Below are 19,216 nucleotides of genomic sequence, written 5' to 3'. Positions count from 1 at the left end.
GAAAGATACAGTATAAATAGGGGTATAGCTGGTAGAACTAAAATCAGCATCAGTTCAGAAGTAGGTGTCAAAATAGTCAAGGAGACCGAAGATGAAGTAGAGGAAGGGAAGAACAGGACAGGAGCACAGGTGAGGTAATGAGGAGTATATCTTCCAGAGGATAAGTTCCACTCCCTTCAGAGGAAGATTCATTCCCTTATAGGTCACAGAAGGGTCTCAGTACACAAGTGTATGGTGGTGTCTTCGACATGGTAGAGTATACACAGTTTCACTCGCGCCCACTTCGGCTTTACACTCTCAGCCAGTGGACAGGAGATCATACTCGTCTAAGGAGTCAATTGATCACACTGTCCCCGAAGGTTCGCCTGTCTCTCACATGGTGGTTTAAGACAGACAACTTGTCTCAGGGCCGCCCGTTTTGGATTCCAACCTGAATCTTGCTTACCAAGGATGCCAGCCTACGGGGCTGGGGAGCGGTTTGCAATTCTCAATCTTTTCAGGGTTGCTGGACGGCTCAGGAGAGTCGCCTTCCGATCAATCTCCTGGAATTGAGAGCAATCCTTCTGGCTCTTCAGAGGTTGGGGTCCCTCATCCGAGGGTGCCCTGTAAAGATCCGGTCCGACAGCACCACGCCCGTGGCCTTTATCAACAGGCAGGGCGGGACACGCAGCAAAGGAGCGATGAAAGAAGTCTCCAAGATATTCAGGTGGGCGGAGAAGCAGATTTCTGCAATCTCTGCAGTCTTCATCCCAGGGGTTCTCAATTTTGAGGCAGACTTTTTAAGTCTGCAAGATAGTGTACGCATTCCCCCTGTTTCAACTCCTACTTCGCCTTCTGTGGAAGTTCAGGAAGGAGGGAGGAATGATGATCCTAGTGGCTCCAGATTGGCCCCGTCGAGGTTGGTACGCGGATCTATGGAACCTGTTGGTAGCCTCTCCTCTGAGTCTACCTCTGCGTCCAGACCTAATTTCACAGGGGCCATTCCGACACCCGGACTTCAGTCGCCTGGCTTTGACGGGCTGGCTGTTGAGGTGTCCCTCTTTAGAGGTTTTCCGGGCACTTCAATCGTCTCCTTTCGAGCCTCTGGAGGAGGTGGATCTGAAATGGCTATCCTGGAAGGTGGCTTTTTGTTGGCTATTTCCTCAGCACGAAGGGGGTCTGACATGAGTGCATTATCATGGAAATCGTCTTTTCTGGTATTTCACCCGGACAGGGCGGTTCTTTGTACCAAACTGGATTTTCTTCCAAAGGTGGTGTCTGAGTTTCACCTTAACCAGGAAATAGTGGTACCTTCTTTTCCAGGTTCTTCTGAAGCTGAAGCTTTTCTTGATGTAGTCCGTGCATTGCAGATTTATCTTCGCAGGACTAAGTCAACTTGTAAGTCGGGTTCACTGTTTGTGCTTTATGGGGCCAATAAGAGGGGCTGGCCCGCTTCCAAACAGTCCTTGGCGAGATGGCTCAGATCAGTGGTTTGCCAAGCGTATCTTTCAGCACTGATTACTCCCCCGGAGGGGATTACTGCACATTCTACCAGGTCTGTGGGTACATCCTGGGCCGCTAATCGAGGCGCCTCGGCTGAACAGCTCTGTAAGGCGGCTACTTGGTCCTCTTCCCAGACCTTTATCAAGTTTTATGCATTTGATACCTTTGCATCGGCTAATGCACAGTTTGGTAGACATGTGCTTTCCGCAGTCCAGGAGCGTCCCCCACCCGTGAGGGGACAGCTTTAGGACGTCCCAGCGTGAACTCTTGTGCCCCCTAGTGGACGAAAAAGAAAATAGGATTTATGGGATAAATCCCTTTCTTTGAGTCCATAGGGGGCACAGGACGCCCTCCCAGACGCACCTGGTAGCGGGGCTTCCTATGTAGGAAAGTTCCATGGCTTTAGGGCCTGTATGCTATGTGGGTGTGCGTTTGCTCTTCCTTCTTCTCTGGCTCTGCTCCTACCTTGGGCTTGCTAACGAAACTGGTGACCCAGGGTCAGGGGGCGGGTTATGAGGGAGAAGGGAGGCAGGGAGCATGCTGGGTACATTTTTGTAACCCTTTGGTGCACGCTCTGCTACCTCACCTCTCATACCCAGCGTGAACTCCTGTGCCCCCTATGGACTCAAAGAAAGGGATTTATCAAGGTAAGACCATAAATCCTATTTTTGTTTTCACACGGCACAAAATAACCCAAAATGACACAGGTTTTTTCCAGGTCGACCCATGTCTCTGTGCGGTGTGAAAAACCCAGGTCCAGCATTCTAACCTGGGTTAAAAGTAGTGTTTTACCCAGGGGGCGGAGCCGGGTTGCTGGGCAGTCTGGGTAACTCGGGTCGCCACAAGCATTGGTTTTGCCTTTTACGTTTACCATAAATAATTTGAATTGGTCCTAGACCTGGGTTAGCCAACCCTAGTCCTCGAGAGCTACCAACAGTGCATGTTTTGCAGGTCTCCTCACAGAATCACAAGTGAGCTAATTAGCTCCATCTGTGTATCTTTTAAAATGTGTCAGTGATTAATGAGTGCAGCTGTGCAGCAGCTAGGTTGTCTCGAAAATGTGAACTGTTGGTAGCTCTCGAGGGCTAGGGTTGGCTACCACTGTCCTAGACCATCAAGCTAGGGCACCCCTGCAAGTGCTCTGTGGCACCCCAGGGTTTGGGAACCACTGGTATAGATGTACCATAGATAACAATGTAGCTTTGTAATAATAATGATTTAATCCTTTTATATGTATGTTGTTGCAGTGAGTTAAGTATTGAGAATTGGATAATGCCTGTGGTCTATGCTGGGCACTTCTCTCAAGTCGTATGGATCCATCCATTGTGGGCCCAACAGATAAATGAAGGCAAACACTCTTTCCTAGTTGGCAAGGACCGCTCTACAACCACTATAAGGTATTTCCCCTTTGTCTATCTGTGAATGTAATAGTCATGTTGTGGACTAAGAAAAATGGGGATGCTTACCAGTCACTAAAGAGTAGGCGCCAGGGATGGGGTGTATGTGTTTGAGCAGCTCACACAAAGAAATAGTCAGTTCCTTAAAACAAGATCTAGACAACCAAAAATAATAGAAGTGGAGCGCTAGGTATCAATCAGATTAGCCATTGAAATAAAAAATAAATAGATCAATTGGATATCACAAAAATATGAGCTTTATTATACATTCTAAAAAATAATTCACTTGTTAATAACCATAATAGTGCACTTGAAAGTATAAAATAGAGAATAAAAAATTGGACTGAGCAATATACTTAAGGTGGTCTCCCGCTTATGTCCGTAATTGAACCTGTGGTTCGTTTCGTCGTCCTTGTTTTTTGAATATCACTGGAACTTGTAATGGTGGGTATCCATAGAACCTGGCTGGGTTATTTGCACTGTGTTGTGATGTCTATGTCCTCCTTGCTTGGAGCAGGATCACAGGCTGGTAGAAAAGGCCACCTAAGAATTGAGCAAGTGGTGGTGTCCCGAATGCTATTCTCCAGTAGAGAAAGTTGTACCTCCGGCAAAGTGTTAGGCCATATGTTCACACCGGGGTATTAATCTAATGTGCTTCAAAGTCCAATGGGATTGGCAAAGTGGCTGTATTCTGATGCGTTTCGTCGTCTAAACTGACATATTTTTCAAAGGCATTCCTTATTAAATTGGCACAATTAACTTATTGGATCGTTCTTTATTTATTTTGCGCCCAATTGCTTTTTCACTAAAGACAACAGTGTTGGCTGTGTCCAAGGGTTGTCTGTTTATATAAAGAGAACACCTGTAACTTTTGTTTGAGCTGTGTAAAGGTAAGTAAATTGTTTTGAAAATCTGTGCTGCTTCCTTTTTATATAGTGGTGTATTTTGCACTTATTTGTGTTGCTTTATGGAATAAAATATACAAACGCTTACTTAGTTTGCTATAGCTGACTGTAACATATATAGTTACTAGTTCCCAGCTCCGAATGGAACAACACTTGAATTGCTCTGTCGGGCTTGGTGCCTGTTGGTACCTGTTAGTAGTCAAATTAAAAAAGTGCTAACATGTATGTTGGGTACCTGTTGTGAGCCTCCTGGCTCATTGTAGTGGATTCTCTATTGTGCAAAGGGCCCAATTCAGGTTGGCTCGCTAGTCAGTGTATATTTGCTGCCAAGCGAGCACCTTAATGCCTAACCCCCAAACAGCCAACCCCACCCGGCACTGGAATTCCTTCCCTGCGATGCATTTCGCATGTTTGTTAAAACATGCCCTCGCTTGTGGCCACATGCAGGAGAAGTCATTCGATGGTTGCTGACCATCGACTTATTTCTCCTGCCTTTGGGAAACTGACTTCTTTCCTCCGCAGAATGCCGAAGACGGGGACGTCCGTAAAACCCTGGGGATTTCACTGCTCTGGCCCGGTGTCCGCCCACCCCTGATCGTGCAAACGCTTTGGTGAGAGTGATACTTGCCAAAGGCGTTTGCACAGTGGGTCTGCACATGCTCAAATACGCGCATGTGCAGACCCCCCACCAGCACTATTGGAACGAGGCCGAATTCAACCCTGTCCGATCACTGTTGAATCATCCCAAAGTCTGTTCTGCTCTTTCTTTGAGATCAGTTGCACTCTGGCCTCTCTGTATATTGCATGCTTTTTTTTTTCTTTTTTTTTTGCTCCTACGCTATTATTGACCTCAATAACATTAATTTCCACTCATATCCAGTCTATTCTTCACACCTCACAATGTTGTTTTTAGACCAAAAGGTTCCACCGAGATAGCTGGATGACTATGCTAAGCGACACAAGTGGGCGGCACAAACATGTCCCTCATCTAGGATGTATATTATGGTCTTTGTTAAAAAGATACAAATCTTTTTCTTTTAATAACAGACCATAATATACATCAATAAAAAATGTGCGTTTTACATACAAATTATTACACTCAAAAAGGACATACAAGACACACAAGATAAAACATATAAGGCACGGGCTGGCTATGAGGCTTATGGCTGCATATATATTATCAATATGAGGCAATATCAACCTTTTTAAATGAGCAAATAGTTACCAATCCCACTTGGAATTAGAGCTCTTGCTGTAATGGGTGCAGGTGACCAGGTCCTATATCTGAGCCTTTGCTGCTGCTGTAACAGTGTGATGTTCACTCCCTGCTATGGGAGGTCAGTTCCAGGTACTGGTTTCGCCCCAAACAGTGTCCAATCATATGGATTTTTATATTGGTCTCATTAAGTTATTTCGAGCATCATCTTGAGTTGTTGGTGTTTTGTATTGCCTGCTCACTTCCTTCCAAGTGCTGCAGGGAGCAGGTATGATTTTTACAAATATTATACTTCACATGGACACACATATTGATTGGATTTGGATCATGACTGCTCAACATTGACCTTTTGCACGAATCTGTTCATGCAATGATTTCAATTGTATTCTAAAAATACGGTATATTTTCTGTTTTGTTAATTCAGGGTCACAAGCACAGATGATTACTTCCTAAGTGATGGTCTTTATGTCCCTGAACACCAACTTGAAAACCCTAAACCTCTTCATTTGGATGTCGTCTTGTTGAATCCTATAAGGGACCCAACCTGTGAAGATGCAGAAAAGGGTGAATCGGCTCCTAAAAAGCTAAAGCTTATGGAAAATGATGAAGTAACAGGCGGTCTCTCCTCTGCATTTCAAAGTGCATCTTCACAGGGAGTCGCCTTTGCTATGTGTGACAGTGCAGGAAGCAGTTTGAGAAAGAACACTCCTTTCAGTGACCCCATGGAAACAAACCGGGATTTCAGCACCATGTCTTCGCAGAATACTAACCTCGCTAAAAGTATCCTGCAAATCTTGGAAAGAGGAGATGCTTATGTCTTGGATATAGATCTAGATTTCTTTTCAGTCAAGAATCCTTTCAAAGAAATGTACACCCAGGTTTGTATTAAGACCAAAGTTCTACTAAAAAAACTATTTTTTTTTCTAGTATTAGCTAATATTTGAAGGATCGGTTGTACTGCATGTATCAAATAATCCATAAAGAGCTACCATAATTACTTATTAGAAAAGGAAAAAAAAAAACATTGGTAATAAGATTTCCCGTTGTTTTGCTCATCTAGTGAGATGATCACACCAATTTATTTTATTAGATGATTTAAAGAGAAGCCAATTTTTACATACATGGGCTCATGGGTGCTGTTCCTCAGAGTCAATTGTACAGAGATTATAAGAAGAAGAAAAGAAGGTACTGATTGGTGGGGAACGCACTAGTAACTGAATTTATTAAAAGGTCTTGACAAAGCTGCTTCCAGGCAGTGAAACGCATGTGTTGGCATTGATCCAAGACCGAAATGCTTGTTAGCTATAAATAGCAATAGAAATTAGATTTTTTTTTTTTTTTTTTTTGTGCTGAACTACTGTAATACTTTATTAAGTGATCCCCGTGGGGCCAGGGCCAGAAGTGAATCTGTCTGAGAGAGCTCCAGTGGTGGGACCCTAGATAAATATCCCTCTGACCTTTAAAAATATATATGCCTCATTTTGGGCTTATATATCCCTTTGCTGCATGCTACTAAATGAGTATAGCATGCAATACTATAAATGACCAGCAAGTAGCATTAAGAATCCATTCAATATATTGATCAAAAAATACAGGGATAAGTGATGCCCTACTGTACTTTTACTGTACTGTGCGCCCTACCACAAGCACACAATAGTTTTTGAGGGGATCCAATACCAAAAAATCTATTTGCGAGCTACTAGACAAGCATTTTTCGGATTGGTCTTTGTGTAATTTGAAACACACTAATTTTCTTTCTTTAAACACACTAAATGTATATGTCTATGTATATGTGATTTTACCTCTATTTTTCACTGTGGTCCTAATATGTCTATGTATATGTGATTTTACCTCTCTTTTTCACTGTCGTCCTAATTCCCGTATTGTGATACAGGGAATTTTAAATAATAACCTAATAAAAGCTATATCTTTATAAATTCAGTTATTAGTGTGTTCCCCACCAAACAGTCCCTTCTATTCTTCTTCTTGTAAAATAAGATTTACCACAGGAGGCTCAGCTGAACGAAATTTCAGTGTATTCACATTTCATCCAAGCAGATTCAGGGCCAGATGTATCAAGCTTCAAAAAGTGATAAAATAGATAGGAACTGATTGTCTGGTTGTTTATCACTAACTGCTATGTTATACTGTAGGCTGGGTTTGAAAAAAAGACAGGTAGGAGGTGATTGGCTGGTTGTTTATCACTCTACTTTTTCACTTTTTGAAGCTTGATACATCTGGCCCTCAATTTTGAAAATGTACAATATATACTCTCATCGGGCCTACACAAGGGGAGATGTACTGCAAAAGTTATACTACTGTACACTGCAAAAATGATCAATACACAGCTGTACACAGCTCTGCATAACAATGTGCCGCTGAGTGATCTATCAAGGCTGAGAACATTAGACATGACCCTGACGATTAACTAAATTTATCCAGCACGCTTTTTTTTGTTGCTACTTATGTAATATCTGGGCTCCCGTTTTTCTTATGAGACCGCGTCCCCTCGCCACGCTTCGGGCACGGTGGCGCGCTGCGCTCGCCACACTATATAAAATCAACTCCATGCGTAGTTGGATAGTAGGGGTATGAAAAAATGGGGTGCATTTAACATGGGAGCCCAGATAAGTACATATATATATATATATATATATATATATATATTTTCACATCTGCAGAGCTGATCTCCTCCTCAAAACTGCGGGACAAAGTGGGGTAGTAGTAGCAGATAAGATAGAAAGAAAAATTACTTTATTAAGTAATGGCGAGCAAACCATTTTTTTCATAGAATCTTTTTTTTTTACATTTGCTTTTTATTTAATTTACTTACATATATATTTTTTAACACTGATAGATCTGAAAACTCTTCTTCCAAACATGATAGTACTGTATGGTCATACACGAGCATCAGGAATGACAAATAACTGATGGTGCAGTAAAGTTATGCTGTGATAAATAGCCTTCAAAAATATTCTCTGTTATGTCAAAAATAGAACTTTGCAACTGAAGTGCTAATATTTTTTAGTATACAGTACATTTATAAGTGTTCAGTAGAGATTTGGTCATTTTTTTCTCTATAGTAAATATAATTTATGACAAATTGTCATACTCTTTGCTTTCCCACTGTAAGGCATCATCAAAAGATTGCCATGGGGCTGAGCCTCTAGAACTGTGATTTTTAACCTTTTTACCTTGCGGCACACTAAATAAGATTTTAAAATTGCCAAGGTACACCATAAAAAACAATCACACTGGTCCCCACAGTTAACAAAACTAAAATACATTGGCCCTTCTACATGAAAAGAAGAGACCTGTAAAAAACAGTTGAACTGGTGGTGACTGTAAACTGGTTTGGGCATCTCTATATCTGGAGGGCACACTTGAGAAGAGCTCAAGGTACACTGGTGTTCCACGGCACAGTGGTTGAAAAACACTGCTCTAGACTCGGGCTGTACATACATTTACGTTGAACTTTGAATGTTATTCAGATTGATCGCTGGGCTGAGAATTCACAGGCCGGCTGATTCTCGAACGACTTATCACGCATGCACGAGGCCATTCAGCGTCTTTTTTGATCGCAAGCTGTTTGCAAGTTGATTAATTGGAAGCCTGGGTGGTTCTCGTTTAGTTTTAGGTGGCAGCATGGCCGCCCGCTACTTCCGGGTTCGGCGCTCGGCAAACTTTCTAAAATAAAGTCCATGCCAACGTGAATAGTTCATACCCCCACTATCCACGTTGGCATGGAGTTGATTTTAGATAGCATGGCGAGCGTAGCGAGCCACCAAGCCCGCAGCGTGGGCGAGCGAAGCGAGCCCCGTAAGGTGACACAGACGGGACTGAGATGCCGCCGCCGCTGTGAAACTAAACTAGTACCACCTGGGTTTTGAGGAGGACACCTGATATTTTCTATCACACTGGCTGAGTAGGTCTTGGGTTACACACCGATTGCACACACTGGAAAAATCACTGATCTGCAATATTTACACAAACCTTTTGCAGCCTTGCAAGGGGTGGGATTTCGCTCTCGCTGGGCTCTGCAAATTAGCAGATAATACCCCTTTTCCACTAGCAAATTCTACCCGGGTTTTTGCTCATGGACGCGCACCGACAAGGGTTTTTTGTCAGTGTGAACGTGTCCTTTTCACAAAACACGGGTAGAGAGACCAGGGAATTCTACCCTGGTATCTACCAGGGTAAAACACTGCAATGACACGGGTCTGTGCGCAGTGTAAACGCACATTACACGTGTTTTAGATCCGGGTAATGCTCTGAGGCCGGTAATTGGTTCTTCAGGGGCACCAGAAGATGATGTCATCTGCTGGAGACGCGCTGGAAGACGCTGGGAGACGCTGACCACGAGGAGGCTTCCCAGCAGCAGCTCCTCTGGCGCTGGCCACAAGCAGCCATCGCAGCACATTGCCCACGCTGGGCACAAGTAGCCATTGCAGCACATTGCCTCCTACCTATGATGGGCACAAGCAGCCATCACAAATGTCTACAAGCCCAGCATAGACACAGTTACTCTCTCAGACTCCATTGCTGCAATGCTGTAAGAAGTCCCCTTTGTCCCCTTTGTGACTTCAAACTGGTTTGGACTGGAAAAAAGCTATGTCTTGTGGGCATTCTTGGGATTTTTCAAAGTTTACCCGGGTTTAGTGTAAAAGGCTCCGACACGGGTATAACACGGGTCTATGTGCAGTGTGAACAGTGTTTTTACCCGTGTCTTACACGGGTATGATCCGTGTTCAAAAACCCGTGTTTAACACGGGTTTCAGATGGAAAAGGGGTATAAGTGATCAGCTCTGAACAACCCCCTTTGTTCGCAACTCTAAATTGGGTTACTAAGAAAATTGCTGACTGTACAAACAAAAGTTTAAAATAAATACAGCAAACACTAATCTCGTGTGTACTGTTAATGCTTTCATTGTATGGTTAATTGAACTCTATATGCAGTGCAAGATGAATGCAACTTGGTGTGAACTTACCATAGACCCAAGGAAAGCACCTGTGTGTTTTCAATCAATTTTCCAAATAATATAAAGAATGTATTTACAGCGCATCTTGAACATTTAAGTACCTGTTTGTTCTATGTAGAAGTAGCTCAGCTGCAGCTGAAAAAGCAGGGATTGTCTACTAAATTGTTTTTACTTATTTTATTTGGGCTACTGAATGAATTAACATTTCATTGTGAAGAGGATTTTGAATTTATCAGGTGTCCTTATGTTCCACATGCTGCAATTTTAGCTACTACAGTATTTTTTCATAATGAATATTATTTTATTATACTATGTTTTCTTTATTTTCAGGATGAATATAAAATCTTGCAGCAATTGTACAGCTTTAAGAAGCCAAGCCCCGACTCCTCAGAGGTAGCTTGTACAGTACTGTATTTTTTATATATATATATATATATATATATATATATATATATATATATATATATATATATATATATATATATATATATATATATATATATATACCTATAATTTATAACCTATAATAATTTTATTGCTTTTGCATACAAAAAAAAGGAAAACAGTAAAACATTTGCATATATATACATTCACAAATAACGTTATTGATATATATACTTAACAAATACATACATGTTGCAGTGGCCTTTATAAATATTGGGGCTATTACTCAGTTATTCCAACCCGTCTGCCACAGCATACAATGCAGTACCATAGACATACTTAACACTAAACAGTCCTCATCCCTTTCTACTCTCCCCCAGTTCTTGGTCTAGTAAATTCTTTCCCTAATCTGATCCCATTGAATGCTTTATTTTAGTAGCTGATCTTCTGGTCCAGTCCTATTTTACTACTCGTATGGCTGAGAGGTCATTCTCTCTAATATCTCCCATATATTGTGCCAACACTTCATATTTTACACTTTTTTGTTTGTTTTTTTTGTTTTCCCCTCTTTGCCCCCTTCCCCCTTCTTACTTATTTATCTATTTTACTTTTATTTTAAATTTATTTGTCCATTGTGCAAAACTATTTGTGTTAATTTTCTTACGTCTAGTTTCAATTTTGTGATACATGATTTTATGTGTTCTCCCATTTCCTTATATTCCCTATAATAAGGGATTTTATTTCTCAATCCATTCACTACATATCTTTTTAAATTTCTCTAGTGCATTTCTATTTTTATAAATATATTTTTTGTGCATTATTGTGTAATTTACTAATGACCTCCAGCCATCGAGTTCTGGCGCTGTCTTTGCCATCCATGTTCTGGCTATCATCTCTTTAGCTAAGGAGCACAGGTTAGTCATAAGGTCTTTCCCCCCTCTATATGTATTCCCAGCCTCGATTATATTCAGCAGACATCATTTAGGTGTGAGTACACTTTCCTCTATCCCAATCTCTCCCATAACCTTTTTAACCTTATTCCAAAATCCCTGCACCACTGAACATTCCCATATCATGTGAAAGAAGGATCCGGGTGCGCGATTACATTTTGGGCATATATCCAATATTATCGCCTTGAATTTCACCATCCTCGCTGTGGACGAATAGGACCTATGTAATATATATAGCTGTATTTGTTGGACTGGGATGGAGTTTGTTGATCTGGGTATTGAGGCCATTACGGATGTCCATTCGTCTACGCTTATCTGCCCTACATCTTTTTCCACTTTTCCTTTAGATTAGTTAGCCCGTCTTAATTTTTACGTTGCAACAGATAGCTATATATCTTAGATATCTTGTTAGATTTACCGCCCCCTGCTATTATTTTCTTTATTGGGGATACTCCAATATCTGGGGAAGCCCCTTTGAATTGTGTATGAAGTGCATTTTTTTAATTGGAGATATCTAAAGAGGAGGGATGATGGTAGGGAGAATTCCTCCCGCAGTTGATGAAAGGGCTTAATTTCTTTATTTGCATATAACTGGTTTACTTTTGTGATCCCATATAATCCCCATACTTTAGCTACTTGCAAATGTTTTAATTCTTTCAGACCCTTCCCATCATCCAAAGGGTGGTCTACATCCATGCTTTGAAATTTATATAATTTATTAACCTCACCCCATATTTTAATAGCTTGTCTCACTATTGGACAGTCGTGAGTCGTTACGTACCCTTTTAACAATTTTTGCATTAGTGTATTCCCAGCTGCGCTTTGCCTTACCAACTCCTTTATCCCATCCCCAGTCCCTGATTCCTCCCTCCAATCTACCATTGATGTTATTTGGCTGGCATAATAGTACAGCCTTAAGTCCAGGAGTTTTCTACACCAGTGCAGATGTATAGGGGCTGTGCAGATTTTTCTTACACCAGATGAACGCAGGGAAAGATTTGCGTACCCAACTCGCATCAATGCTGATGTAATAAGCTACCTATCAAGATATCTTTAACAAAATCTTACCCCAACTCACATTGTGCAAGTGTCGATCTTTCCTATAAAGGTATCTTTTGAAAACACCAACAAGGAGTGTATAGTGCGTACCCCAACTCACTGATAAAGACACAGCTTGGTACTCCTATAAAGGTTTCTTTGAGACCACACAGTAAAGGTCACATCGAAGTTTAATGAATTCCACTTCCAACATACAAATTTAAAACATGAAATAAAATAGTGAGGATATCTTTGTAGCTTCTAGACCAGTTTTCAGGGAACTCGGTCCTCATTACCCCACGCAGTGCATGCTTTGCAGGTCTCCTCACAGAATCACAAGTGAAATAATGAACTCCACCTGCGGACCTTATAATATGTGTCTGTGAGTAATTAGTACACCTGTGCACCTGCTGGGTTACCAGCAAAACATGCACTGTGTGGGGTAATGAGGACTGTGTTACCTGACCACTGTTCTAGACCATAGGTTAGGCAGATGTTCTACAACCTGGAAAGAATTCCGGAATATCGCTCAAGGCAGCATTCGACAGTGGGCCACAGTCTTTGGTCAGCAACTAGGAGAATCTCCCTCTGCTTTCCACCAACACGTTTCGATCCACCCTTGGCTCTTCTTCAAGGTGTGCAGAGTGATGAACAAGTATGATTTTATATACCATACAGACAGGAAGTCTACCTGTTTCCTGTCAGATGATTCTTCATAGATATTGCATTACACAATAAAATTGTAATATAAAATACATATTGACAATATTACATTGCCTCAGTGACAAAACATAGATCGCTCCCCAGGGCTTAGTGAATAGAGTGGATAAAAGTAGGTGTATTTAGTATCATGTCCCGAATGTAACATGGGATGTTTCACCGGAAGTGCGGTGTGCAATTCCACTGCTATTTTTTCAGTGTATCACTTTGCTGGGTATAACGGGACCCGGAAGTGCGTGTGCGCTCCATTAACTTCGCACTTCTGCATGTCGCCTATCATGCGGCTCCTTCGGATGTTACAGGACCTGGATATATATCTGCTCTCCATTCGGCACACTTCCGGGTCTCCGGCAAGATATTTGTCAGCTAGGTGGCCATATAGTATTTGAGCAGGAAGTCAATATGCGTTCCACGGTGCGCATACTTCCTGCTATTGCATGTATAAAAAATTCGGTCTCTTACAGAATATGTGCTAATCAAAAATACCCAATTAATTTTTACTGATAGACATACGGTGCGGTCCATCTTTTCACAATAAACAGAACATAAAATACAGAAAGATTTTACATAAAGATTTTCTACATAAAAAATTAAAACTAAAAACATACACATGTTCTTGGTCGTTCCAGGATAAGCACTAAAATAAATAAAAAACACAAAACCTCAGATTACAGGTATTACATTTACAAAAACCATTTCAACTCAAAATCAATATTGTGTCCACAGGGGGATAACGTTTTAAAATCAAAGATATACTGCATTTCTGTTTTTGCTAATTTACTGGCATGTTCTGTACATATATGATTTATAATAAATTGTTGCGTATCTGATCACATGTTTAAAAAAGTGGCAGCAATTTGACATTCAACATACGTTTACTGTGTCAACATACATTTGATTAACACTGATACTGTATAATAATAAAATATGTAGCAATTACTGTTTGCCACAAACAGGAAATTTAAATACAATAGTGGATTGAAAAAATGCATGTAAAAAAATAAAGAAAGAAAAAAATAGAGATTTGCCTGCTGCGATTCTATTTAAGGATTTTTTCTGAAAAATCCTCAAGACCTGCTGATTTTAAAGGGACTTTTATGGAAATTGATACGGTTCTGCATCAAAATTAGGATCTTCAAGAGGGTCCATCTATATACTTTTTATACCTGTCAGAAGGATTCATACCTGTAGTGAATTTCTATATTCACTGTCTAACTACCTACTGAAAGCTACCCCTGAGAGAAAGTCATTATGACAAAACGCGTTGGGTGTTTTCCTTGTCATATTGAACTGAATGACTTCATACAGATGAAAAAGTGTTTTTATTGTGTTTTAGGAATTGTATTAAATTGCTGAATAGTTATTTGTCTGTAATTATTACAGTTCAGGTATATTTGGTGGTAGAACCTCTCAACAGTGGCGCACTCTGTTATATATATATATATATATATCTCAAATAATATAATTTATGCCCTAGTATAATTCGACACGGTAATATCTCTGAGGTCACATGAAATGTGATTCTCCTTTTAGTTACTTCCTGCACTTGTGGCGTACTGCTCGTGCGGCACAATTATAGTTATAACTATAGTCCTTGTATTATAAATCTTCAGATATCCAACAGTCTGTTGGTGGCCAGTGTTTGATCATGTAAAATAATGCGTTTTCTGGAAGCTGGGTTGATAGGAGAGTGGCTTGCCTCGGCTCCCAGACTTGAGAGCAGTGCCAGCGGTGTCCTGATGCTTGGGATTGTGCTGTAAACCACACTCTTCTGCAGTTCAATGTCAATCTGTGCCGGCTCTCAGTCTGGTGGTGGAAAATGGAATGTTGTGGGCTTTGCACAGCCCACTACAGCGTCCGCTTGCAGTGCTGACTGGTAGCAATTGTGCCTGATCCCCCCTCTCCCTCATCCTGTACTCCCACCTAACCATTCCCCGGCCAGGACTTCTGGTCTACCATCTTTGGCATGTCTCGCGCTGTGTTCTTCTTGTCCTTCTTTTACCAAGTTTGCTGGCCACGTGACCTCTCAATTCATATGTGTCGGTAAAAGTGGAGTTTTGGGGATTTGTGTTGTATCATACTACCAATGCATTTCTGCTTATCAAAAGCCTTCTTCAAGGGAGCTGTGTTTATCTAGGTTCAGTCTCCTGTTTAAATAACCCTCTAACCCAATGAAAAATATTTAAGCACCTACCCACAGAAGGTTATTTAAACAAGACGACTAATCTTAGCCAGACACCGCTCCCTTGAAGAAGTGTTTTGATAAACAGGAACGCGTTGGGGGTACGATACAACACAACACAAATCCCCAAAATGTCAGTTTTACCAACAGACGAATTGAACGGTAATGAAAGAACACACAAACCATACAATGGGGTTTATTCTAGTTCATTCTTTCTGACAAAATCCTTCTTAGATGGACAAAACCATGTGCACTGCAGGGGGGCAGATGTAACATGTGCAAAGAGAATTAGATTTGGGTGAGTTTTTTTGTTTCTGTGCAGGGAAAATACTGACTGCATGATTTTACACTGCAATATAGATCTCACTTTGAAGAAAAACCCCACCCAAATCTAATTCTCTCTGCACAAGTTACATCTGCCCCACCCGCAGTGCACATGGTTTTGTCCATCTAAGAAGGATTTTGTCAGAAAGAATGAACTAGAATAACCCCCAATGTTATATGGTGTCCTGCAACTCGCAAAGTTCAAAGTTAATGTAATTGGTCCCAGTTTTAAATATAGACCTACTGTATAACATGACCAAAGTTTTGCCTATATTTATGACTATCTTTGTATAGGTGAGTCTGTAAAAGAAAGAGTAAGAACATTTCTAAAAAAAAAAATATGCACCCCACTCTCCAGGGCAACCAAGGTCAGGATTGAAGTTCATTGCTATTCCCTGCACCTCTGTGTGGTGGGTGAGGAGTTTATAGCTCTCAGTGAAATATAGAAATATTATGGTCTTTTACAGTAGGACCTACTGTAGGATTTTACAGGTTGGTATGGAAACTGCTACTGTATGCATTCTGTTTATAAAGTTCTGTGCTTTCCACCAGATATGCTGCCTCGAACTCCACCTCAAGTGACTCTAGTGCAGGGCTGGGCAACACCGGCCCTCCAGATGTTAATGAACTACACATCCCAGGATGCTTTGCATTAGTTTTGCTATGTGGCCATGCTGAAACTGATGCAAGGCATCCTTGGATGTATAGTTCATCAACATCTGGAGGGCCGGTGTTGCCCAGCCCTGCTCTAGTGCATACTTGCCTACTTTAGATTTCACCTCTCCGGGAGAAGCCCGGAGAGGCAACACATCAGGGTTTAAGGTAATTAACCAGCGGGCAAAGGGGGAGCGGGGGCTATCACCAAAAAGCGTGAAACTTGCCCACCTTCCCGGGGGGCCGGGAGAAGGACTCGATTTTCGGGAGGCTCCTGGCCATTCCGGGAGGGTAGGCAAGCCTGCTCTAGTGGTCATGGATGTCAGTCACGCACAATGTAGTAATGCATTTAAACGAAGCCTATACACTAAAAATAAATGACCCTCATACTTTAGCACTCTATGGGGCAGATGTATTAAGCCTTAAGAAGAGATAAATGCCAGGGTGATAAGGAGAGATAAACGTCCAGCCAATCACCTGCTAACTGCCATGTTACAGGGTGTGTTTGAAAAAAGTCAGTCAGGAGCTGATTGGCTGCATGTTTATCTCTCTTTATCACCCTTGCATTTATCTCTTGTTAAAGCTTAATACATCTGCCCCTATGATTGGAAATAAATATCACATATACATATAATTGGAAAGCCATTGGTATATTACATATAAATCTGAAGTTATATTAAGATTTTCCAATTTATTTTATCTTTAAGACCACCATTGGGATTCCCTCACCAAAAGGCTTTTTGTCCCTTTTCCACCCGGAAGGACAGTGGTATCTGATCATTGATAAAGTATGAGTCCAACTCATGGCCTGCCTTATTAAAGTGTCATGACTGATCTATATCCTTGCCTTTTTAAGGGTCATATTAATGGCAGACCTGTGTGTGGCCATTTTCTCCTTAAATGTATGGATGGTTTGGCCTACTTATAGAGATCACAAGGGAATACCATGATATTCACCATGTGTACAAACACTGGAATGGACTAGGTTAATGTCCTGTTTAAATTATTCACATTTCTGCTCACCACAGGTTCTATTTTCCATTTATGGGGGTCAAGCATTTAAACAGTCAGCATTCCGATGTCAGAGTATTGACTGTCTAAATCCCGACTATCGAGACGTCATCCGGCACCCATTTGCTAGCAGGGATTTTTTGTTTTTAAATATAGGGAGAACCTTGTCTGTACGAATGATGGGCCAAAGTGCTTTCATTGCCCTCCCCACAAAAGGACTAATTGCAGAGAATTTAATGACCCAAGAACTCTATTTCTCATCTCTGTGACAAGTGGATCAAATAATTCCTCCTTTTTCATGTTGAGCACATTCATTTTCTGCTCATATCTTCTATCCCTGAAGCTCACCTAAGTGAATTATTTTAAAATTACGCATATATAGACAGATGTGAGGAGCACCGGAACTGTAGAGGTGGATTGGGGTATGCACATGTGACTGAAGTGTACTTAACTGATTATCTACCATAGTGTGATACCTCCCAGAGATTAATTGTTACTGCGTAAGCAACACCTCCCAGTTACACTGAGTTTGTGGTTGCTTTGTGCAAACATATATGCATTTATTTATTGGGGAGAGGTTGCTGCTACATGGATTTTATTTATTTCCTTTCGGTAAATGCGCACTTGGCTAGAAAATTTCTTGTACATAATCAACAGTCATTTTATTGTTTTCCCTTACATATTACCAGGATGCACTGGTTGATTGTGTAGACAACCGAATACGTCAGCTTGAAGATCTGGAGGCTGCATTTGGAGATTTGTGTGAGGATGATGGAGAGGAGACTGTACAAAGATGGTCTTCAAATACTGGGTATGGATAATAAAAAAATGTATGTTTGTTAACAACTGCAACTATTTAATTTGATAATTAAACTTTTTTGTTCCACTTGGATATAAGTTGAGGTGCTGGTCTCTGGTGCACATAATGGGCTGTGTTTGTGTACATACGTAAAGACACACTCACAATATCCAGAAGGAGAATATTATGGAGCCTAGAGCGTTGAGTCAGAAGGGATTAAACTATTGCAGTGAATGGATGGGATATGTCATGCAGGTTTATGTTTAGAAATGAGTAAATGAATGGTGGACTTTGACCAGGACTATAGCTTTGAATGCAGCTAGAAGATCTTTGTGGCTTATAGAGTTAATTGGCAGTTCTTTATTGCCAGGGGTGGCCAAACCTGTCCTCAAGATCTACCAACGGTGCATGCTTTCCAGGCAACCTGTGGATCTATAGTAGGAATGACTGCAGCAGGTTTTAAAATGTGACCGTTAGTATTGACTACAGCTGTGCACCAGCTAGGTGATCTGGAAAACATGGACCATTGGTAGATCTCGAGGACCGGTTTGGCCACCCCTGGCAGTTCTTTATTGCACTCGAAACTAAAAGCAGATATTACATTCTTTTTATTTAAAGTTTAATATAAAAACATACACAACTTTAAGTTTAGGATAAATGTGTAGATTACATTGTGAAGGTATGGTGTAGTGCTTAAAGTTTGCCAGTAGAGGTAGTTGTTGGATTAGCTGAAAGCATGTGCTGCTACAGTTATCACAAAACTATAGGTATATAGAACCAAGTGATTAATCAACACTTTCAACTCGGTCCAGTGGTTTTGTAGTTTTGTTTTATAACAGTCTTTAAACTGTCAGCAGACATTTGCTTCATCATCAAATCACACCTCCAACAGGACAGCAGAAAAGGATGTTATTATTATGAGAATGTCAGGCAAAGCAAGTTTTAGGGGCTGAGATGCCCTTTGTGCCTCACAAATACGCTATGTCAGGTACAATTTTTTTATTTGCTTTTTCTATTTCTCTGTGCAATTCCTCAGTTCACAGTAGAACCTACAGTTGGAGTTTTCCCGTCATGGGAAATCAGTTCCACTATTAGACAATGGAAATTGGAACAGCCAAGCCACCCTGCTTTTGGCATCTGATAAAACGCGGTGTGTGTCCACAGTTTTCTGTGCT

General features: G+C 41.1%; 1 protein-coding gene across 2 annotated transcripts in view; it reads left to right on the top strand.

Moving 5' to 3' along the window:
- C5H5orf22 (chromosome 5 C5orf22 homolog) overlaps positions 1-19,216 on the top strand; it is a 77,069-nt gene that overhangs the window by 24,145 nt on the left and 33,708 nt on the right. For both annotated transcript variants that reach the window (XM_083188078.1, XM_083188079.1), the window contains exons 3-6: positions 2,730-2,879; positions 5,425-5,878; positions 10,310-10,372; positions 17,932-18,053. In XM_083188078.1, coding sequence (XP_083044204.1) covers positions 2,730-2,879; positions 5,425-5,878; positions 10,310-10,372; positions 17,932-18,053 — 789 coding nt within the window. The remainder of the gene's footprint in view (positions 1-2,729; positions 2,880-5,424; positions 5,879-10,309; positions 10,373-17,931; positions 18,054-19,216) is intronic.

Source organism: Crinia signifera, chromosome 5 (genome assembly GCF_055691185.1).
Source record: "Crinia signifera chromosome 5, ASM5569118v1, whole genome shotgun sequence".
Lineage (NCBI taxonomy): Eukaryota > Metazoa > Chordata > Amphibia > Anura > Myobatrachidae > Crinia > Crinia signifera.
Note: the sequence above shows the minus strand (reverse complement) of the source record. Positions and strands in the feature narration are given on the sequence as shown.